The 24,176-nt window shown below is 40.2% G+C and overlaps 2 protein-coding genes across 8 annotated transcripts; one reads left to right on the top strand and one right to left on the bottom strand.

Annotated features, from left to right (window-relative positions):
- Positions 1–1,487: 1,487 nt before the first annotated feature.
- On the bottom strand, positions 1,488–20,242 carry LOC122990184 (3-hydroxy-3-methylglutaryl-coenzyme A reductase-like). Of its 3 annotated transcripts, XM_044363372.1 has the most exons (21): positions 20,116–20,242; positions 15,390–15,478; positions 12,080–12,258; positions 11,124–11,235; positions 10,932–11,019; positions 10,766–10,850; positions 10,549–10,654; positions 9,537–9,643; positions 9,336–9,455; positions 9,078–9,238; positions 8,470–8,723; positions 8,207–8,373; positions 7,372–7,566; positions 7,097–7,255; positions 6,293–6,450; positions 6,081–6,186; positions 5,176–5,346; positions 4,265–4,405; positions 3,997–4,155; positions 3,673–3,827; positions 1,488–2,869 (listed from the first exon to the last, which is right to left on the bottom strand). In XM_044363372.1, exons 3-21 carry the CDS (start codon positions 12,242–12,244, stop codon positions 2,815–2,817), a joined length of 2,664 nt encoding a protein of 887 aa, XP_044219307.1. In that variant the 5' UTR covers positions 12,245–12,258; positions 15,390–15,478; positions 20,116–20,242; the 3' UTR covers positions 1,488–2,814. The 3 variants fall into 3 exon arrangements, with proteins under 3 accessions (XP_044219307.1, XP_044219317.1, XP_044219297.1); XM_044363382.1 differs by lacking the exon at positions 15,390–15,478; XM_044363362.1 differs by lacking the exons at positions 15,390–15,478; positions 20,116–20,242 and adding an exon at positions 13,749–15,185.
- LOC122990212 (ankyrin repeat domain-containing protein 31-like) lies at positions 16,497–24,161 on the top strand. Of its 5 annotated transcripts, XM_044363449.1 has the most exons (15): positions 16,514–16,563; positions 16,704–16,738; positions 18,212–18,233; positions 18,329–18,426; positions 18,603–18,706; positions 18,957–19,030; positions 20,540–20,725; positions 20,841–20,983; positions 21,142–21,310; positions 21,996–22,277; positions 22,375–22,517; positions 22,672–22,816; positions 22,914–22,960; positions 23,173–23,332; positions 23,434–24,161. In XM_044363449.1, the coding sequence occupies exons 5-15, from the start codon at positions 18,690–18,692 to the stop codon at positions 23,742–23,744; spliced, it is 1,677 nt and encodes a 558-aa protein (XP_044219384.1). In that variant the 5' UTR covers positions 16,514–16,563; positions 16,704–16,738; positions 18,212–18,233; positions 18,329–18,426; positions 18,603–18,689; the 3' UTR covers positions 23,745–24,161. The 5 variants fall into 5 exon arrangements, with proteins under 5 accessions (XP_044219378.1, XP_044219384.1, XP_044219392.1 ...); XM_044363443.1 differs by lacking the exon at positions 18,212–18,233 and having other exon boundaries at positions 16,497–16,563; XM_044363457.1 differs by lacking the exon at positions 18,212–18,233 and having other exon boundaries at positions 16,526–16,738; positions 18,957–18,988.
- Positions 24,162–24,176: the final 15 nt, after the last annotated feature.

Below are 24,176 nucleotides of genomic sequence, written 5' to 3'. Positions count from 1 at the left end.
AACAAGCATATGAAATTTGAAAAAGATCAGACCACGTGGAGTTAAGTTATAAGGCTTTGAAATTTCATGGCGAGACATCGAAATTCGCCGCGTCGTCATGGCAACAATATCAACAAAAAATCACCAACTTCAGACAATACGAACTCCAAGGTCTTGAGGCTATAATTGAGTAAATTTTAGGTGGATCCAATCACCGTGCTACCCACAGAGCGTAAAAGCGTAAAACATGTTACTTCCTGTTGCCAGTAGGTGGCGCTATAACTTAGATCCAATATTGACACATGGATGTGTTCAGGGCGGGACACTTATCAGGCACAAAAGGTTTGGGTCTCTTAGGATAATGTATGCCGGAGTTATGGCCGTTTCAATTTTCATGGCAAAGGATCGAAATTCCCCGCCCGGCCACGCAAGCATAGCAAAACAGGACGTATAAGTATAGTTGTAGGTGTAGGTCGGTTGAACTTTAGGCAGTTAGCATGACCGAAATGCAAATTGTTCATCTGAGGATAAATGATATTAGGTGGTTGAACTGAATAGTATCTGTATGCAGAGAAGTGGCGTATTTTCACTATTCATATTTTATATATGACCTCACAAACTGTTTCACTCTAATGGTTTTTAACTTTTCTACTTTTTAAATAAATGTTGAAATGAACGTTTGAAACCAGTCTTATGTTCAAAAAATATTAACACAACACGAAAATATGTAATTATGCAACACTTCACTCACTTTCTCAAATCACTAGACTAAAAGGGCAGCGTATCCCAGGGAATACAAACAGTAAAATAAAAAAATGAAGTTATATTTTGAACACTTAGCATAACATTGTGTTATTTAAAGGACAGGTTCACAATGTTTCAAGTGTGTCACAAAACAACAGTCAGGTATCCATATGAACAGTGAAAGAGGTTTTCCATGCTGTAATTATTCCTCCTGTTCATACTGGATATTAAAAGATCCCCTTCAAATGTGCTTTCAATGTAAGTGATGGAGGCCAAAATCCACAGTGTGTCTATACGGTCATTTAAAAGTCTCTGTGAAGCTTATATTCAGCTTCAGCAGTCTGAGTTAGTCATATCAAGTGGATATCTGACACATTTATAGTCTTTTTAGCATCAAATTCCCTCTTTGTGTTTCCTCAGACAGTGTTGACTGAGGACCCCATCACTTACAATGTTGATTTGGACACCTGACTGTTGTTTTAAGACAGACTTGAAACATTGTGAACCTGCCCTTTAATTCATAATGAGTTGGAAAAAAAACACTGATTTACTTTTTAAAAGATCCTATATAAATACTGTGCTTGGAATAATAATTGGTGTATGAAATGGTTTTACCACCAAAAAGCTCAAACATCACGGTAAAAATCAGCCTTTTTTCAGTGGAGGGGCACTAACCATTTCTAAGTTTTTGCACATTTTTTAAATTCCATATTCCAGCTCAAATACCATTCATGACAAAGCACGAATCAAAACAGTACAATCTGTCATTATAAAGTACCTTTGTGTTTATTACAAAACATATCCAAAATATTTGTCCCTGGTATAGCAGGAGGACTCATTATAATTGAATTCATTTTACCCTCACCCACACCACATCTGCAGTACTTTACATTAGCAGTATATGAGATGAGTTAAGCTGCACATACCATTGCATGACAATGCAGTCTAAAATGCAGACTGATTAGAAAAGTCTGTCCCCGCATCAGCACAGTGTCAACATGACTCTGGATAGAGGAAGACATGATGGTCACTGTAATAGATTACAGTATCTGGCTCAAGCAAACTGTAAGTCTCTGCAGGCCTGTTTCCATACATAACATACACATTTGTAGTGAATGGGCTAAAACATGCAAAAAACTGGTATTGTCCTTCAAAGTAATTTCCTTTGGTTCTGGAAGTGCAGTGCAGAGATCGGTTGAGACATTGGTGTAGTTTCTTTATGGTAATTATACAAAATAATCTCAAAATTAATGAGTTAATGACTTGTTGCATAGTCCCTTCAGCAGTGCAGACACCTGAAGCCAATACTTTATTCATCCTCTCTCCCTTTTTCAAGGACACAAGCATTGAGTATGTCCCCACTTGTTCTGTTCTGTACCTACAGGAGATAAATCAGCCTTTTAGTAAGACTTGCAGTCTTAGTATTAAAGTGCCTTTTGGATCTAAACAATAATTCATTGATAAATGCATTTATTAATTCCTTGAGTCAGTCATGCTTGTCTTTGTCTGTCCTCTTGTGGTTGAACCAGGACTCCAGTCTGCTCAGCTATTGTGGATTGCTTCACATCTGTGACACTATGTGTCCTTTTTAGCTTCACAACCTGCTTGATCATTTTTTGCAGAATTACTTATAAATAGCACTGTTCTTAAGCTCCCATGTATAGCTACACACATTCAACAATCAGAAACATTTAGCTTTTAGGTAGAATTGTTTCTATGTTAAGCATGCTCCATTTGGCAACATGAAAGCAGGAATTTGAACCCAAAGAGCTCACAGCATTGTTAACTGTGGAAATGAAAGAAATTCGGTAATTAACTGCTTAAAGCGAGCTCCATAAAATACAAAGAGATACAGAAAATGAATGTACTCCCACAGAATAGTCTGATTGGCTTGTATGGATCATTTTCATTTACAGCATAGTGATTGGTCAATGATGATCCTGTGTCTCTTTGAAAGCACTTGGCAGAAGTCTGAAGTCTGCTTCCATTGATGAATGATTAGTCCCTTTCAGATAGTCCATATTTTCCTGGGTGTGCTGGTCCGGCCAGTGACCTGGGCTCACTGAGAGAAACCGAGCTGCTCTCAGACTCTCAGGAGGCTTTCTTGGTGCACGTTCCTGGAGTCTCCTGTAGGTTCACCTTGGATCTGCAGACAGAATAGTTTTTTTTTGTAAAAAGCCTTTCAGGGACAATAGCTTAGATTTTAAATACTGTGATCAGATTTATACGAATACATCCCCGTAAAAATAAACATAAACTAGAAGGAATGCTCAGTGACCCGGGGCATTCAGGAAGCCAAGAGCATTGCTGAATAAGGCTTAAACAGTTTAACCCACATTTGTTTGTATGATGTGCAGGCTCAAGATGCTTTCCTGCAGTAAACACTACCAGCTTCCAGATCAGGCACAGACCAAGAGGACTACTGAACCTGAATCTGTAAATCAATTTACACTCCATTCACGAGGATTATAGTGTCTCTTAGTTTACGTACTGTTGTCTGAAAACTTAAAAGGCATCCTGCAAATTAGCTCAGAGTTTATGCTATGATAAGTATCATATTTTGCAATATTTGCAAAGATTGGTGTTGACTTTTTGAATTAATAACGTATGTTATTACTGAAATATTTAATGAAAATAAGTGTAACAAAAGGCACCAGCTGATAGAAGACTTGTGATGTCATGAATACATCATTTCTTGTGTGTGGAGAGGAAGATCATTGTTCCTCCGTGATATGTGTCTTTGTCCTACAAATATAACCAGTGATGTGCAGTTTCTACCTACCCATGGCAATCAGCAAAAAAGCATTTATTCAGTTAAATGTGTTTGAATGTGACAGCATCTGGTGCTTCTAATAAACCTGATACTCTGGCCTTGCCTGTGGGAGTCAGTAAGGAAGCTGTCTCCATCACGGGGCAAGCAGAGCATATATGAAAGCTCCTAACTCTTACCTGTTGTGTGTCATGTGACTCTTGACCAGGTGACCAGCTGCCAGAGCAGCCATCAGTGAGAGCTCTCCAGCCAGCACAGTGGCACACACCACCCTGGCCAGCTGCCGAGCGTTCTCCCCTGGACATTCCTGACTGGCTCCCTGCACGCCCAGCATCTGCACACAAAAGGAAGAAAAAAACTTTAATGTGAGAATAAATGGTTTCACATTCAGTATCACCAACTATTAGCTTATTCAAAGCAAAATATGTTTCTGTCTATATTCAACATTTTAAAGACTGTGGTGGGTGCCTTAAACGTGTCTGTATGTGTGTTTGCGTGTGTACCTGGAGGCAGGCTTGTTGGGGGGGCAGGTTGGTGCCCCCTCCTACAGTGCCCAGCTCTATAGAGGGCATGGTGCAGCTGATGTACAGGTCCTCCCCTGTTGGTCCTGATGCCTCCATCAGGGTGATGCAGTTACTGCTGCCCACTGACTGTGCTGGATCCTGGAGGACACACACACACAGCACACACACATTAACATGGGAAACAGAAGATGGAATTGAAGTGAACCAAGTGATTCACTATATTTCCTGAGAACTACCATTGAAGTACCTGTCCACAGGCGATATAGATGGCTGCTACCAAGTTAGCTGCGTGAGCGTTAAACCCGCCAATGCTGCCGGCCATGGCTGAGCCAACCAGGTTTTTATTGATGTTCACGTCCACCAGAGCTTCTGTTGTGGTCTTCAAAACCTGCAGGACAGGGACAAGGACTGTAAATGTGTTTGCTCATGAATGTAGGGGATTATTACAACTTGTCCCAAAGCCTAAGAAACTCATAGAAAATGCAGAATTTGGCAGTTCACAAAACTGAATCTTTAGTTACAGTTTATTATTTCCTCTCTGTGAATCTTTGATTCTACCGTAGACATGGAAATAATATCACAAAAACAAAGGACAACTAAGCATTCATTCTTCTTCATTAAGTTGCTTACAAAATAAAAATGGAGCGATGTTATGTTAGAAATGTCACTCCACTGTGAACGGTTAAGATTTTCAAAAATCAAAAGTGAGCTGGGAGGACTAGCTGGACTGGTGTGGAATATTGGCTGCTACATGTAACACTATTTCCAATTCTAAACCATGAAAAGCATGGAATATGTTTTCGGACATTTTATCAGTCATACATTCTAAATATTTAACATCCACAAAAAAGGGGAATGAATTCCTAAAAGAGTTCACATTCACTGGAAATTATATTACTTTGTATTTCTATTGTATCCTTTCCTAATACCTTATTCTAAAAAAAAATATGCAGAAATGCACACCAGCACCATCATTGGCTAATCCAAGAGTCTCCATTTACAACTTTCAAGTTTCTTATACTACAGATTTCTGTTGATAGACACAAGATCACTAATTTAAATGATACAACAACTGGTTAATGTCAGCAAAAAACCTTACAAAGTCTGAAAAAAGCCTCAACAATAATAGGCTGCACTGTCTGTCCCGGCTCTTCCTACCTCTCTGACAACTTTAGCAGGGATGGTGGCCTCACAGACCGCAGACTTGCCCCTGCCTTCGATCCAGTTGATGGCGGCTGGTTTTTTGTCAGTGCAGTAGTTCCCGCTGACAGCCACCAGCTGCAGCTCTGGGAAGTGCTGCTGCAGTCTGCTCAAAGCCTGCTCTGTGCCCTGCAGGGAGACGTTGTGTTAATCATCATACGTGAGACACACTGGCAGTACATGTTCTATAAAGTGATGATGTGCATCATTCTGTCCAACAACTGTCGTCGCATATGTGTATTATGTTACTTTTATACACATTTGATACACTTGTGAAACTGCTCTATAATTAATCCTAGATATGAGATCTAAAATGCACTCACAAATGTTTGAATTACTTTTTGACTTAAATTGTGACGGGTTACATTGTTTATACATATATATTAATTGTTCATAGAACCCCAATACAAGTATGTGAAAATGGAAATGCAAATTGGATTATTGCATTTTGATTTGAATTTTCACTCAAATAACATACACGTGGAAAATTGTAATGCTACTGTGGAATTACATTTTCATTTTCAAGTTTACATTATCATTTTAATATAGTCCCATATAGGCTTTGAAATACTGAGATATTGATAAAAAGATCCTTTTAATAAGTCCCTTGTGGATGTTAGGATTAATGCCCTGAAGGTATCAAAGTACACGCACACACACACACACACACACTCACACACCCATACACACCATTGACTGTATATAAATATGGACGACGCATCGTGTCCCATCCGCTAACATGGAGGGGGCAGGATTTATGACCCATACTGCAGCCAGCCACTAGGGGGCTTTTCGGGAGCTGTCATGACGTCCATATTTATATACAGTCAATGACACATACACACACATTATAAAACAATTACCTTAGAGATCATGTTCATCCCCATGGCATCTCCTGTCTTGGAATGGAAGCGTATGTAGAGATTTTTCCCAGCAAGACCAACCAGCAGCTTCTGGAGCCGAGCAAACCTGTCAACAGCAGCCACACGCTTGACTCTTCCACACAGAAACAATGTGCAGACCAGACATGAGACTCTGAATTCTACTTGTGTCCGTGTCAGGTTTTATGTTCTACCTGCTGGTGTTGTCAAAGGCCTCTTTGATATCCTGGAAACCATCTGTGCTCTCCAGCCAGGCCTTGACCTCAGCAGCCTGGCAGGCAGAGGGCAGCCTCACTACGGGTCCTCGAGTCATGCTGTCAGCCAGGATACGACTGCTGGCTCCACCTCCCAGCTACAACATGTAGGAGACAGTGCCACAAGTCAGATACATTACATGTTACATTACATGTTACCAACATGGTGTCATGATAACAAGTGTACACAGCAAAAGTGAAGAAACTGAACCAATAGAAAAGGGCCAGATAGTGAAGACACCACTTTAAAACTTTCACTTCTCCACCCTATTGATAGATTTATGCACAAAGAACGTGTTAGTTGGAGAAAGATGAGGAAATGATGAAAAGAAACCAGCCTCACATGTTGATAGGACGCGAAAAACAAACAGCAGTTTCCAGCTCACTGCCAATTAGCAATGAATGCTAGCTCTAAAACAGCTCCCACAATCAGTGACAGATTCATTGCAATTAACAAAAAACAGAGACCACTTAGACTTTGACTTAATGCCACTAAAGCATGAGTCATTGTATGATTCAATATTTTAGCCTACAAACTCATGACAATTCTTAAAAAACAACAACAACAACAACAAACTGCATCAACAAAGAGAAGAGAATGCAGTAAGACAACATGAAATGAGAGACTTTGATGTGCTGATCTGAAAGGTAAGGTGATGGGTGATTCAGTTATTTTGTCCACCCTGGTACTTGTCCTATAAGACCCTATCAGAATCTTAGGAACACAACATAACTGACACTCACAGCGATTGCTCGACAACCACGGTTGGTGCTGGCAACTAAACAGCCCTCGGTGGTTGCCATGGGAACCTGAAACTGCTTCCCATCCAAATGCAGCGGTCCAGCCACACCCACTGGTACAGGCATGTAGCCAATCACATTCTCACAGCAGGTGCCCATAACCTGAAGAACAGGAATATTGACAATTATGTAAAACAAGCAGTGCAGTGTTGGTGAGACTTCAGTTTGTGTCGTGTGTGTGTGTGTGTTTGTGTGTGTGTGAGCGAGTGAGTCTTCACCTTGGAGTAGTCGTAGTCGGTGTACGGTAGGGAGGAGAGTGCAGATGGAGAGGGAAGCTTTGCTGATATCATCTGTCTGCGTATGGCCACTCCTCTCTCTGGTCTCTCCATCATGGCCTCTAGTTTGTAGGCAGGGATGTGTTTGGAATTGACCAGTAGCATCACCTCAGCATCACTTAGGAAACGAGGCCCCAGCTGCAGGACACACAATCATGAAGTGACAACAGTTATTATTCTCTGTATTGTCCGATCAAGAGGTTTTCAGCAACCGTCCACATTTTGCTACTATATGGTCTAGTGTTAGCATTTCATTTAAAAGTCATTGGCCTCTGGTAATGTAAACAATTCATCTCTGGCCACACCTTATTATCATTTGTAATATGTCTATCTCCCATTTCTGACCTTAAGAAACATTAGACTGCAGTGTGGAAGGATTGTATCCAGCTTACAATGAAATCTGATTCAACCTGCTGTTTGACTCGACACTGATGCATACAAATGTCTCTTGTGTGGGACAGTTCATGTGTCTGGCTGTAGACCTGAGTGGATGTGAGGCCATGGGGAGCCGGTGGAATCAGTGTCTTTTCTACTGGCGTCATGCTCTAATTGGTTCAGCCTCAAAGAGAGAGTGGAGTGACTAAGCTCATTATGGCCCAGTTAAATCACACAACTGCCTTAAACCCTACAGCCTTATTGGTGGGATACGACACCACGACCTTCGGGAGCTGGGAAGTAGGCTGAGGTGACGTAACCATTCAGCCACCCGAGAGGATGTTAGCTGAGTCGTCGGCGATGAAAGATACGTTTTAAATGGGTTTCTGTGTGTGTATCTTACCTCAGGGTTGTTGAGGATTGCCACACATTCGTCCAGGCCTCTGGGCTTTGGCGGGGGGTTCGGTTGAGTGGTGTCGGACTTGAGCTCTTCCTCTTCCTCCCCTACGACAAAGACACTCTTTGGCTGGGGATCGGTGGCTGGAGCAGGCAGGGGACGGATAACCTCATCTAGGGAAACAAGGTGAAGCATATAAATACTGCTTTGTATTTGTATAGTGCTATTAAAAGCACATGCTACAGCCTCAATACTGAGCTCAGACATACCCCTCTCTTCCTTGTTGGCTGGGGTGTGATCAGCCATGCTCTGGACAGGGGCGAGGGGTCGGGGAGCAGGCGGCTCCTTCCTGCAGCAGGTCTCAGTGGGTCGTCGTGGTGCCAGGGTGGGGGCAGACATAGTGATTGGGTTCTTCAGTGACAGCGTAGACTCCATCTCAACCTGCTCAAAGAAGATGTACTTGATGGCCAGCAACAGGGCCAAGGCCAGACAGATCACCTGCTCTATGTCCATTGTTATCATCCTGCAGGAGAACAGACAGAAGCTTTGTTATTTTTTTTGTCCTCATCCAGTGTTTCTTATATTTAAGATGTGACAACATATCTGCTTGACCAATCACGGAGCTGTTATAAAGCATTTCCATTGTAGGTCTTTGAGCTGGTTGGTAGGTGTCCATTCTCCCCAGTTACATTTTCACAACCAGGTAATTGATTTTTATATCTCAAGTGACCTTCAGAAATCCTCCACTATAATGTCTAGGATAACACTGCCACATCAAAGTACTAAAAAGTCTAACAAACACATCTAAACCTCTAATGTTCAATGCATAGTACTTATAGCTTAAATGGAAACAATCCCAAGAGAGGAGTCTGCTAACCTAGTCAGGTAGAAGTGCCAGAGGGGTTTCTCTGGCTCGATCCTCCTGGGGGACAGGTGGTCCAGCTCCATGCCAACCTGTGGGATGCCCACTGTGGTGTTGATGGACGAGGGCTCAGCAATCCACCGGCTGTGGGCATGAACCATCACCAGGCCCAGAGACTGCACACAGGGCAGAGAGGACAACTCACACTCACATTCAATTGGAACACAAGACAAAAGAAAAGGGAACAAATAAAGAAAGCGTGAGAGGTGTTACCATAATCATTTTGACTCTCTGGGTTACAGGGTTGGGTTTGTTGTCCTCCTCTTCCTCCATTACTCTGGAGAAGTGGCTCAGCTGCCAGATAGGATGGCCCTCTTGACTCTCACGGGACAGCTACAAGAACAGACACATCACCATCAATCATAATGCCATTAACACACACACACACACACACACACTACACTGAACTCTTACCTCCAGCACCAGTGAGACACACGCAGGGAAGAATGTCATGAACACAAAGTAGTTGGCCAAGACAGACATGCAGCCAAAGCAGCACATGATTTCCAACTGCCGAACACCTGGAAGATACAAGAGATCTGTCAGAACACTGACTCACAATAAACAAGTCACATAAGCAGAGGCCATAATGTTGCTAAGCAGCAAATTGGTTCCATTATCAGCTCCATTTACCAGCAGGGTAAAGGTATGATTGAAACAAACTGCTTCATACAAGTGTAATCCGACCACATGTAAAGGCATGTTCTGAATACACATGCTAGAAGGCGGGGTGACAAGCCTGCTGCCATTGAGTGGGGTGAGAGGCAATGACTCATATATAACAGCTTCCCAAAAGCATTCATGGTGTTTCGCTCGACTGTTCACACAGAAATAGGTGTGTGAAAAATGAAAAAGGAGCTTGAGAGAGAAGTTGCTCAATCAAACGGTTTAGGGTATGGCTTTCAGGCACAGTTCAAAAATCCGACAAGTATTTTGTTTGAAGTATACTGACACCTTAAAGCTCTGTTCTGTCTCCTTATGATCATTCCGTTTTGGTTTGATATAGCTGAACACACAATATAAGTGTAGTAACTGAAATATTTCCAGCACCAAAATTGTAGCAATCCTAACGAGTTAAAAGTGATGGTGACGTAAAAAGCTGAAGCAGGAAGTGGGTCTGTAAATTGTGATGGATGTTTTTCTCGTCCATATAAGTTTGTCTAATCTGGGGTTTTGTTTCCAACTGTCTGATTATGTGACTGCTTGTGTTTCTTGGCCAGTCTGACTTCTTTTTACTGATGTCTCAGCGTTCCCAGATCTCACCAATTAACTTACGTAATTTTTGCTTACATGCTTTTTTCCAACCACCACATTTATCATGTTCCCTTGAGCTTTTTCAATTTAAATTTAAATGTCTTCACCATTCTTTGATCTTACTGAACATGAAGAAAACTGTGCAGTTGTAGCTCAAAATGCGGGTAGGTACCTGACATGGTTCCCACTCCGATCACTAAACACTCCACCAGGGCGTCTAAAGTGAAGGTGGGTCCAAGTACTGCCATGCCACGAGCAATGTTGTCCCTCACTTCATCCTGAAAAAGTTACAGTAAACAAAAGTTAACAGTCAGGTCTAATGTGGAATTTCATGTGAGATGTTTCACATCAGCGTTCCACTGTTGAAACAAATTCAGATTTCTTTGTACCTGAGAACTGGAGCTTAAGGCGAACTTAGCGAGAGCACATGCTTTGGAGAGGTCGATGAGAAGCAGAAAGAAGGGAAGAGCCTCACTGTAAGACAGAACAGAACAATGAACCACTGGACGTTCTAACAGAGGAACTGATAGAAGGAAGCATTTAATATGTACTTACTTGAGACCAGTGAGCTCTTTATCAAGGAAGTGAATTACCACTGTGCTGAATACGAAGCTGGAGAATATGGTGAAAAGGCCAGCTATGCCTGCAAGAGAGGGGATGAGGTACATTTTAGTTATGCTTAGGTTGTGTAATACCAACAAAAGCTCTCTCAACAGCCATATATCTTATGTGTTCATTAAAAAATACCTAGAATATATTTGGATCCAAGTTGTCTCAGATTCTGGAACTGGAAGTAAATATAGACGATGGCGATGCAACGTGTGATGGTCAGGATGATGATATCACTGCTAAGAATTTGCTGTAAAATGTGAAGAAAATATGATCAGCAAGTAAAAAAAATAAAAAGCCTGATGTTAAAGTAATAATCCGTAATGAAAAACAATGCTTCCTATTTTGTGATAACCACACAGCTAGCAGTGAATCACATGTCCAAGACTAAAACATAATTATTATCTGTTCATGCTTTGTGGTGAGTAACCTCTTAATACAAACTCTGCGATGCCAAACTCTTTGTAAACCTTGGATTTGATGATACTTGAACAATCCAACAAGTGGAGGAAGTAACAATATAATAATAATGCTAACGTCAGCTTGTTTACATGCTCACAATAACAATGCTAACATGCTAATGATAAGCAGTTCATGTTTTCCATTGTATTCACCATCTTACTTTAGTATGTTAGCAGGCTAACATTTGCTAGCTTATTACAATTCATCCTAAGGGGGGTATGAATGTCTATATCATATTGAATGGCAATCCTTTCAATGGTTGTGGTGACATTTCCCTCCGAACCAGGGATCATCAAAGTCATTAAAAGACATCCTTTGGGGACCATGAATTCTTGTACAAAGGGTCCATCCAATAGCTGTTAAGATATTTCAGTCTGGACCAAAGTGGTGGTCAGACTGACTAACTGACTTATTGTATACTGCCATCCCTAGAAGCATGGATTTACAGTGATCAGTGACATTTTGTTAGAAAATGCACACTCTCCAGCCAACCAAGCATTATCTGTGGCCATGGTATGAGTAGGTAAGTGCTCATAAGTGTGACATACTATATAAGAGAGCACTGACCTGCTGTACATTGTTTGGTGGTGAATACGCTACTACAGATTACTTACGTAATCTCATTCACTCACCTCCTCTGTTTTAGGGCAGTCAAAGTTCCATCCACAGATCTGGTCATTGCCAGTGAACATGTTCATGGACATCATACAGATGGTGAGGGTGACAGTGCCAACGATCACCTCCCAGGGGTGGGAGGCCACCAGGAGGCCATGCATACGGAACAGACGGGTCAGCATGGTGCGACAGAGCTCTTGAATAAAAGAAAGAGAATAAATGTACACCGGGAGGAGCTGGAAGCAAATATACACATTTACATATAAAGGATGTCATTAAAAGAAGTGCAGATGATGTGGGAAACAATAAAAGTCAGTAATCAAGAGGGAAAAAAAATAAATCAACCATTGATACTCTCTGGATCTTCTTTTCAAAGGGCACTATGTAAAGCCTATATTTTTACTTACTCCACTACAGTTCAAAGGGAAATGCACTTATAATTTCATTTCATTTATCTGACTGACTTGACCTGTTCAAATTTGAACACCAGTTTCCCACATCATCTGCACTTCTTTAATGACATCCTTGTTATGTTAGGGCCTTCCCAGTGTACATGTACACTGGGAGAAGCTGGAATTGATAAATCTGTCAGCTATTCTAACTACTTTGCTGATTAAAATTTCTTTTGTTTTATTTGTTCTTCTTAAATGAATTTATTCAGAAGTTAAACTCTGCCTTTTTTATTTTCATATTCAGTCATTTAATTCTCTATCATCATTGTTGAAGGTGTTAGTCTTTGTACTTGTCATTTTAAGGCACGGATACAAATGATCTTAGAGTTGATTTAAGCTTGTGATTAGCCGGAAACGTAATGGCAATCCGGATTTAAATATTGCCCTCTGTCACTAATGTCACTAATGTCAAACACATGTAATATTGCTGTGTGGTACAACTCTGAGAAACAATGCTGTGACATACCTCGTCATTATCAGAGACACGTGCAGGCCAGAATGTCATAAAGCCAAAAGTAGTAAGGCCTAGACAGACATGCAGCCAAAGCTGTACATTTTTCCAGCTCTATTTCCAACATGAATAAGGTAAGAAAAGCTATGGAAAAATAAGAGGCTGAATTAAAAACTCTTAGAAAAAAATATTTTTTACACTATTTAGAAAAGTTATTATTTTAATCATTAATTTAAGTCAGAAGAATGAAATAGAAATCTTAATTGGCACATATAACTATCTGATCAATATTTTTTACTGTATCATTTAATCTATATTAAGTCAATTAGCCACTTTATACACTTTTTAAATGCGCCAATTAAATAACAGATTGCAACTGACCACTGAAAAGTCTGGCCCACTTATGTTTATATAAATACTGTATACTTATTTTTGCTAAATAGTTTACCACCTTTTTTGGCTGACATATACTCTTCATACATTAAATAGTTTTAAATAGGAAGAGAAACATTAATAAAAGCTGCTCTGTGTTCATGCTGTCAGTGCTTTCAGTTTATCTCTTCTTGACTTGCGGCTGCTGCGGCTGGTTGATGTCGGTCGCTGCCTTTCTATTCAATGTACCGATATCCGCTGGACGCGTTTGCGAAGCGTTTGCTGTGTCGCGGCTTTTGTCCCTGCTGCGTTTATTTTTGCCGAACCGGCTCGCATGTGTAGACCGTAACTAACGTATTCACGACAGAGTTAAAAACACTATTTCATTAAATAGATATAAGACTAACTTACCTTGAGAGGTGAAGAGAGTGAAAAGTGAGACTGAGGACAGATGGTGAAGCGGAAAGCAGACGGGTCTGAGCGGACCTGCGGAAAGCCAGCTGCACCGACACACTGAGCGGCTTCTGCAGCTCACTGAGGCCCGATGGAACGAACGATGGCACGCTACTACATCATCCGACACTTCAGCCAATCACGTCGGTCACCTGCTTCACGAACGCTTTATCCACGCCCCGTTTCCTAGGCGACAGCGGTAATGGGGCGTGGCCAGAGGGGGACGCCTAATCTCACCACTGCACTGACACACCGTCATGCAAACAGTCGGTGTGACACTGGGTTGTATAGCAGAGGCTGGCCTGTCAGGGAGTGGGCTCGTTTCTGTAAGTGTTGGAGAGTATCTGTACTGTAGTTTAACACTGTCTCACGCTCTTACAGTGGCTTTGTGATAGTCAACTAAACATTTTTTTTCTACTTTATTCCACTACTGTTCCGCCATGTCAAGCTTCTACTGTTTGAATCAGTTTAATGTCAGCGATGAGAACTTTACAATAAACTGATCACTATTTTACCACAAACCTTTGAAGACCTTTGTGTGCGCTTTCTTATCTTGATATACTACTGTATACTATTTTAGGATTCAAAGTTTTTTTCCCATTCATGTTACATGTGCCCATTTTCTATGGTTTTAGTGGATTACATATTTTGGCAAAACATAGGCTAGGTAAACTACATTGCACTTTCATGACTGGCAGTCATCATATATATACATTCTGCTGTACAAAGTCCTACAGAAATAAGCTTTAAGTCGATTTTAAAATGGGAATGGGGCTTTCCCGCTGTTTCTGGGATATTACCCCTTCAAATATTGCTTTTAGGGCATTTCTCACATAGCTGAGAGAATCTGAGTCAGAGGATGATTCAAGGTTAAGTTCAAGGCTGAACCAATTGTTCAGTAACTAGCTGACCTACCAACCAACGGAATATTGCACCTCACAGATATGCTCCTATTCTTTTCCAAGTCTGTAGCCCACACATCACTGCATATAATTGTAGCCTACCACATTGGATACCACATTTTAAGAACAACTGATAATGTATAGGAGATCCAACTTATGTAGAACATAAATATTTTCATTCATATGTTTTTTATATTAAAAAAATCCTAAAGACCATGAACAATACTGACATGTAAGAAATAGATCTAGCTGATTTTCTCCATAATGTCCAGTTCACTTTTCAGATGGATTACTCACCATTAGTGTCTGAAATCCACAGACTAAATGTTTTTAGGTGTCTGTGGCCAAGACTATACATCCACTATCAATATTTAACACAAACTGAATCTTGCAGTGAAGTCATCAAAAATGTAAATTACAAGTGTGTGTTGAGTAGCCCAGTGCATTCTGGGAAAGGCTACACTCACATCAACACACTAGTGACAGTGAATTAAGGAATATTCACTGTAATAGTCAGTTTCAGATATAATAACACCTCTATTGACCCTTATTAAAAAAATACAAATAAATACAATGATAACATTATCGTTCATATCATATTTAGACAGTTCAAACTTTGAGTTACTTATATCGGTGAGGTTCCTGCTATTTTTCTACAAAAGGAAGTAATGTTACTTTTTATTCTTTTGCTTTTTACCTGCCAGCAGTGGAGCCTAAGGATGGCGCTTACTGTCTGTCCATCTCTCTGGTCCAGCTGAGACTGAGGCTGGACACTAGAGAAAAAGCCTGGGGATCACCAAAGGGGGATCATCATCAGAATACATTGTCTGGGCATGACGGAGCTCTGTACCAAATGTTATGGTAATTCATCTAATAGTTGTTAAAATATTTCAATCAAGACCAAAGTGGTGAACTGAGCGATCCACCAATGAGGGATTACAAGAAGACAGAAGCAGCTGAGACGCCTAAATCCATAGAAGACCTGTGGCAACTTTCTCACTAGCCTTCTATATATATAAATATGTAGTTTTAGTGAAGTAAAATATTTAAATAGTTCTTCTACCACTTGTCGTCTACCAGACCTTTTAAACTGACACTTGATTCATTCAAGTCAAGTGTGATTTGTGTTGTCATTTCTCCCACAATGTTCACAGATTCACCTGTTTAATGGCATGAAGTTTGGTAGACGATGCCCTTGGACTCACCTACACTGTAGGTCTGGACAACCACTGGATTAAAATAATGAAAGAGGGCGCAAGATGATAGGACAGGACAGGATACAGAAAAAAACACATATTTTGGACACAAAAAAGTTGTCTTTTTTTTTGTCAAGCTTTCCTCTAACTTTTGCTTTATTTCTTGTTGAATACTTTGCTTTACTTCCTCAAACCTCCAAATGTTATTCAGATAAAACAAAGTAAGTCCTCTGTGTAGAGCTGCACGTTAGTCGATTAAATGATTGACAAAAAGTTAATCAGCAACTATTTTGATAATTGAATAGCTAATCGTTTGAGTCATTTTTTAAGCCAAATAGAAAAAAAAGCTTCTCAGTTCTGCTTCAGTTTCAGCTTCTCAAATGTGATGATTTATTGCTTTTCTTTATTAAACATGATGATGAACTGAATATCTTAAGGTTCTGGACTGTTAAATTACACAAAACCAGACATTTGAAGATGTAACCTTGGACTGTGGGGAATTTGATATTTTATTCTATTGCCTAACATTTTGTGGACAAAACGATAAGTTAACTGTGACGAGGTGTCCCACGTAGACATGCTTTATTTTAAGGGGTCACAGGCCAAAAAGGTTGGGAAGCACTGACCTACAGTAGGTCTACAGTGGGCTGACGGCCTTGTCTTCACCCGTTGACAGTACGCATGTCGCTGTAGTCTACTGTGTTTTCGCGCCACAGTTGTACCGTTAATTTGCATTACAATAATTATCGCCATTATTTCTACTTTGTGACACTTCCTCTTACTAACCGAGTCCGTCTTTTCTGATTATTCTGAAGAGGATAAACCGGATGAAGGAGGCTTGTATAGACAGGTAATAGTAACGTTAGCTGATAAGCTCCCGGTCATAAAGGCAGTTTAACGTTACTTTTGCTCGACTTTTTGCCCCAGGTTAATCTTACGTTACACGTTTTCTTTACCATTAAGCTAGTTTACCAACAAACAACTAACCTTTGTTGTTTATTCACCTAACTAACGCTAACGTTACAGCTAACATAAGCTAGCGTGATAATGTGCTGCCAAATATGACCACTGGTTAAACCACTGTCAAAGTCATGTTGTGTAAATTGAGGTGACAACTTGTGCGTTATCAATCATAACTGAGTGAAATATTAACGATTTTAGCTTGATAGTTTTTGTCACATAGGCTAATAATGTGTTTTGATAACTTGACAAAAATGGCTCTTTTATTAGTTCAGGTAGGGGGCACGTTTTGACAGCTAGCTGTTAAAAATGCTTATTTTATAGACAGGTTTATAAATTTGAATTCCTGATCATAATGATCTCACCATATTTAGATAAGGATCATAGTGTCATAAAGCAGATAGCAGAAACTGGCAGCCATCGGCCAATAGCTCATATTTTGATATTGAAGGACTTGGATTGGTATCAGTATAAAGGTTGATGATGGGGACATCCATATTAACTTGCACCGAAAAATGTTAATAACAGTCATATAAAACTCAGGTTTAGGGGACTCTCGGCTTGTGCTAGGTAGGTTTGGTTATTAATATTTGGACACACAATCTAAATCTGCCCAAGTATATTTTCTGGATCCAAATTTAAACATTTTGTATTATTTCACAAGGACTATATTCAAGATTAAGCTATAAATGTTCGGGACATTGCAAGCAGTATTAAGGAGAATAGTTGAAATGATAAGTCAATTAGTTGATTGGCAACTATTTCAATAATTGATTAATCTTTTAAATACATTATCTGGTTCCAATTTTTAACATTTGCTGCCTGTATTTGTCTTACGTGATAGCAAATTATATTGTTAGATTTTGGATTGTCACCTTGGGATTTAGGAAATTGTGATGGGCATTTTTAAAAAAAAACATTTTCTGACATTTATATACCAAATGATGAATCAGTTAAAGAAGGAATAATTGGTAGTTGCAGCCCTTTTCAGGTTATTTGAATCAGAACAGTATTAACCTTAGAAATAAAAAGCAATATGAATATGTAACCATTCATGATAGCAAATCTACAGGAGTCACAGCTGCAAACAGTATGTATATATAATTTGGGGGGAAAAAAATGTTTAGTTGTAACATTGTAGAGGGATTTAATTTCATTTTTGTTTTGTCAGATAGACTATCTGATATAATGAAATCATACTCTAAGATCTGAAATGACTCCCATGACTCAGCAAAGACAATAAGAGAACCACAGAAACTCCAGTCACGGTCTGTGTGGTGGTGTCATATTTTGATCATTTATTTATGAACTTATAAAGAAGGATCCTTTTTCCCTACAACGTAAGCAAATGCTCTTTTTTCAGAGATGTGTTTAGACTGGAGAAGGTAACTTCTTTACAGTGCACTTCCTTCTTTTATAATGATGTTTCCTATTATTAGATTGTGCTTTAAGGAATAAACTGATATGTTTTTGTTCCCAGGATACAGGACAAGGAGAGGTTTTACTGAGGATGCTTTTTCCTAGTCCCATGCAAACCACACTGGCTTCCTGGAGGAAACTTCCTACTAGAAGATGATGGTATGTTCAAGTTTTTTTTTTTTTTCATTTCATGTGTACACTCAATGTCAGTTTTGTTAGCAGAGATGTATTTTAGTATGATGCTGCCATCTAGTGACACTTTGTTTGCATAGGTGAAAAAAAAAAATTGTTGGAAATGCCCCAGTATTTACAGGTTGAAATCCTCTAACCACCAGGTCCATCTCATCCTGATGCAGGGGAGGATACCATGATTTGTACGGAAGCCAAACCAGTACAAACATAGCAGATCATTCATATGCAAAATGGCTACAAAGGCAATGTAAGTGCTTGTAATAGCTGTGCCACCTGTGCACTGGGGGTGGACAGCTGGCTTATTCTGCAATGGTGGGTGGACAAATGTATATGCAGTGAGAGGATGGTACCATATCATAGTATGTCTCTGGAGATTTAACAATTAACAGATCTAAGTCGAGGAATATGTGGTACACTAGTATGTCAAAATATTGTTTACTTTACAGCTTATATTTGAAGAAAGGTTTTATCAATGAAATTATCATTTTTTGTTACAGGAGCAAACAGGATGTGAGGCCTTGCTGCAGTGGTAAGAGGAACATTCTACCAGCATATAAGAATTCTCTGACAGGTTAGCCTGGTTGGTTGTTTTTCTGATACAGCTATGTAATCATCGCAGGGGACGGGTGGTCGATCATTCGGGGCTTCAACCTCAAATATTTTGAGCCTAGCTCCGAATATTTTTAGTTCTCAAAAACTGGTATTTTAATGTAACACACGGAACTTTACTTGAAGCGTCGGAGGGAGGGGGACGCGTACAGGTCATGGATGTATTATAAGATCGGTAAAGTTATGCAGCATCACACAGCAGCTGAAACAATAAGAGTGTCTCCAAACTGAGAAAGAGGCTGTGACTTGATGGTCGGTTCTTCAAGGAGGTAAACTTCTTAAAGGGTCAGTTCAACCCTTTTTTTTTATCTCTTACCTGTCTTACTTTATAGTAGGTGCTCTATCTTTTTGTGTTATTCGTCCAGGTTTGGAGATTTCTTTTTCTTTGATTGTTGTCTCCATTTCAGTACTGTGGCTCTTTAAAACTTTGTTAGTTAGGTTAATATGATGACTAATTGTTGACATTCACACCACATGGTAATCTACACAAAGTAATTCTATTAGTCTACATTATTTATCCAGCTATGTGTATATGAGTATATATATTATATAGAAGTGCCTAACCCCCGCTCCACCCCCAGCCATATCACCTTGGTCCTACCAAAGTCTGACTGAAGATTTCGCCCTTCTCCTGATGTTACTTCCTGCTACTTGACTTAATGCCACTTGTCATTGAGGGCGTCTTTCACCAGTTTTTCTCTGAATAAGTTAAATGTCCTCCTGGGGTTAACTATTCGTACAATAAATTATTATCTATTAGTCCTTACTATTAGAAACAGAACAGAAATTCATTTGTTAGCATAAAAAAAAGCAAACTGTTCCCATATACGGCAGCAATTTGCATCGTCGTGGGGGGGCACAGTAAACTCAGCAGTCACACATTTCTCTGTTCTGTATTTCCCTGTTTTGTGCCTTCGGGTTATGCTAGCCCATTGTTGCTAACTTTGGAGCTAAATCCCTTTACTTTTCCAGCATTTAGCATTTATTAACTGACACACTGTAGTCTGTACTGTACATTTACTGCCAGACTGACAACTTACTACTGACCTTTTCCTCTGCCCCGCTCGCGTCCACCGTCACTTATCTGCCCCTCGCTCCCTCCTACTCGCTACGTAAACATGCTCCTTAACGGAGCCACGCGACCAGTGGTTTCCTAGGCAACGACAGAGGTTGACTCACGTACCGGAGCAGCGCTGCACAGAGACTCTATCGACCATCGATTTCCGAATGAATGGATATTCATTCTGATATCAAATATTAAAAAATATATTCTTTTGGCCTGGCGGGGGTTTTCGTTGCGTCAAACAACGGGGGTGTTTTGAATACACCCCCTTGATCCCAATGCTATGTTAATAGGTTTTGGAAGATAAAACATCATTACCCATTACTCCCTTTAAGTTGATGGTGGCTTTGCTGTTTTCTTTCTCTTTCTTCCACCACCTTGACCGTCTGACGTGATGAATGGATTAAGGCAAGAAAGTTACATGGCCCAAATCAGTAGTGACCTACACTGGCAAGACTCTTTCTCTGCAAGTTGTTAACCAGAGGAATCACTTCGGAGAGAATTTACTACATAAGGCTGTGCTACAGGGAGATATCCAGATGCTAAAAGACATCCTGAAACTGGGGCCAGATGTCAACATGACTGATAATGCAGGTAAGACACAGAAGGTGGTCAGCTATTTTTAAACTGATTCCTGTGTTGAAAGTTCCATCATGGTTTATTTACCATAAAGTGCATCAGGCCATGGTTTTATGTATCTTCCTCTCAGGATGGACGGCCCTTCATGAAGCCGTACTCCGTGATCAGTATGAGGCCACTTTGTATTTGATTAACGCTGGAGCTCTGATCAATGTTGCAGCACATAATGGAGTCACACCTCTACATGATGCCATCAGAGATGGCCATAAAAGGGTCTGTAACTTCAAGTTAGTCGTCTAAATGAATTACAGTTTCATTTTCAGGTGTGACAAAAGAATTTTTGCTTAATCGATCATGCGTGTCTCGATTCGGATTTTATTTCTGACGTTGTTTCTAACAACATACATGAGCTGATTTCGTGTGACTCCCAGATTGCTGAGCTACTCCTGAAACATGGTGCAAACCCACTGCTGAAAGCCGACGATGGAGAAACAGCATTTGGCATTAATACAGAGCCTTCTCTACGAGTACTAATGGAGAAAAACATTCCTAAAGACAGCCCCTCTGCTGCATCTGGAAACAGAAGAGAAGAACTATCAGGTCTGAAATCAGAAACTGCATTTTTGTAATATTGTTTGTTCAGTGTCCAAAATAGAAACTAAGGCTGGTATTAATCCATGTCTTTCTTATTGTAAACAAATTCCATGAAAATACCAAAACAATGTGTCAGTCTATCTCTCAGTACTTTTTTGTCTTTCCTACTATGTCTGTTGCTCTCAGCCCCAAGCCTTTTGGTTTCTACTGAAGACATAAATCTTTAAAAAGAAGTCTCAGTAATTTCCTTAAACAGTTGGTCAGTGTAGTTTTTAGCAGATGTTACTCAAACAGGAGGAAATAGTGCATTTGTTGAGGACTATTTTCAGCAGCGGGTTAATCCACATTTGGTGTTGTAGTGAGTATTTCTGGCAGCAGGACGGTGTGTGTGGGATTGAGTCAAAATAACCGACAGTGTGTGGCGATGAAGGAACATGTCACCTGGTGCAACACTGCAGCTCACTGGTGTGTTTTTAATAGTTTTTGGACAACAGTCGAGGTCTATGACACAGACTTGTGACAGAGGCTCAGACTTTGATGACACGCAACACTCGTTAGTAGATTCATTGGTTTGGGTCTTTTCATGAGATTTGTTGACTATGAGAAACAAATAGAATATCACCAGATGTATCCTTTTATCTTCTGTCCAGCAGGAGACAAACTCATATCGCTTGTACATTATCTGTTGTAGTATCAGGAACACAGCTTGCGTACAACGCTAGACGATCACAGGCCGGTTCATCCCAAAGCCTGGGCAGCACTGCAAAGAGGGACAAGTATCAAGCAGGGAGGAGGGAAGACTCAAACAGTTGTACAGTGACATACAAAGAAAGAGTTGTACCTGTGAAAAATGTCCACAGGAAAAATTGTTTTGGAGAGACTTTGCTGCACAAGGCTGCCAAAGAGGGAAACATTCAAACAGTGCGCCAGTTTCTGGAGCTGGGGGCTGATGTCAACATGGCAGACAATGCAGGTTGTTGGGTTTTTTTTTAGCTATTTATACATAGTCTTGTGAGTTATTAAAATCTTTTGGGAAATCTGTATAGTGAAATGTTTTTTTATTGTCTCAGGATGGACCCCTCTTCATGAAGCAGCACTTTGTGGTCACTATGATGTCATTTTGGACCTGATAAAGGCTGGAGCTCAGGTCAATGCTACAGCATGTAACGGAGACACACCACTACATGATGCCATTGCAAATGGCCACATGAAGGTTGGCATCAGCACAATCAAATTGTACATCAATAACAGAATATATAGAAAATACATGAAGTATAAACAGTACCAGTCAAAAGTTTGGACACACTTTCTCATTCAAATGAATGGGAAGGTGTGTCCAAACTAATTTAAACTTTTTGTCTATCCAGATTGTCAGCGCGCTGCTCAGACACGGTGCAAACCCAAAGCTAACCGGTAAGGGAGGACAGATGGCCTTGACAACTGCTGCAGAGCCCTTCCCACAGAGACTAGTGGAAGAAAACATGACCCAAAACAAAAGAAAGGATCTCCCAGGTCTCATTTACATTTAGTCTTGTAGCAGTGTTCACGTTTTCCTGAGATACACCATCATGTCGGAAACACAGCAAACTTTCCACTTCATTTTCTACAGCTCTGACGTACCAAGAGAAAACTCATGATGACGCACAGCTTGACACAGTGAGTGGTTATAAATAATGATATGAGATTGAAAACAATTTATAAGAATTTAAAAAGATTTGCTGTCATGTTGTATAAGAAATCTATTTTTCTTAGCGATTGTGTTTTAATTTAAAAGGATGTTCAAAACCAACACCATAAAACCTACCAAACCAACTCCCATGAATCAGAGAGCAATACACAGATATGTGAATCTCACTTTTCATTGTCAGGGAGAAGACGTCTTCTTAAACCCACAGAAGGCCACAGAGTGTAAGTTGAACACAGAACTTCAATCAGATGACACTGACATGGGTCAGACCAGCGCCCGATCACAGACAGCTGCTGTGGATATGCAAGAGAACCAGAAGAAATCAAGTACATCACCTAATGGTATTCACAATTCCGATGTAATTAAACGGGTGGATGCAAAGTAGTAAGTGAAACAGTGGAAGGGCACAATTTGTTCTCACCTGTCTCCATCCATTCCTCAGTGAAGGCCAGCTCTCCTCCCCCTCCCCTCCCTCTGACGTCATCACCTCTACAACGCAGCACCCCCTGTTGTATTCCTGCTCCTCCAAAAACTCCGTTGTGTTCAACACCAGTGTATGCCAGCTTGTTTGAGGGTGGTACAGAAGAGGAAGACAATGAAAGCGACCAAACTGTGGATTACCTTGATGGTAGTTCAGATGAGTCAGTGGACTGGGCTGTTAAAGCCACACAGAACTTTAACCTTTCCTCAGGTAGCTTGGAAGCACATGTTGAAGATACCTATATGTATACCTTTCCCACTGAAATGGTATAAAACACCATTGTGTCCAAATGAATGATTGTAGTAGAATTTTTTGTTCACAGATTCATTAGCCAGTCAGCCTTGCAGTAATTGTGTGCCAAGTATAGCCAGGGATGAAAACTGTTTGAGAAGCAATGTAATACTTTGAAGTTGAAGGCATTTAAGATCTGTGCTGTTTTTAATATTCATTGTATATGTTGGCATTTGGTACTTTTGGTTTTCTGTAGGACTGATTGATTGTTTGATGTTCAATAGTATACTACTGAAACTCTTCACTTTACTCAATAGTTCAAATTTTCAAGTAATTCAAACAGTTGTTATTGTTATGAATTTTGATGTACGAAATTATTGTAGTATATAAACTCAGTTGGTTTGAAATTAAATTACCACTCACTGTGAAAAAAAATATTAAAGTATTTTTGGACTGTGCTGTTTTGTGACATT

The sequence above is a fragment of the Thunnus albacares genome, chromosome 2 (assembly GCF_914725855.1).
Source record: "Thunnus albacares chromosome 2, fThuAlb1.1, whole genome shotgun sequence".
NCBI classification, from domain to species: Eukaryota; Metazoa; Chordata; class Actinopteri; order Scombriformes; family Scombridae; genus Thunnus; species Thunnus albacares.
Note: the sequence above shows the minus strand (reverse complement) of the source record. Positions and strands in the feature narration are given on the sequence as shown.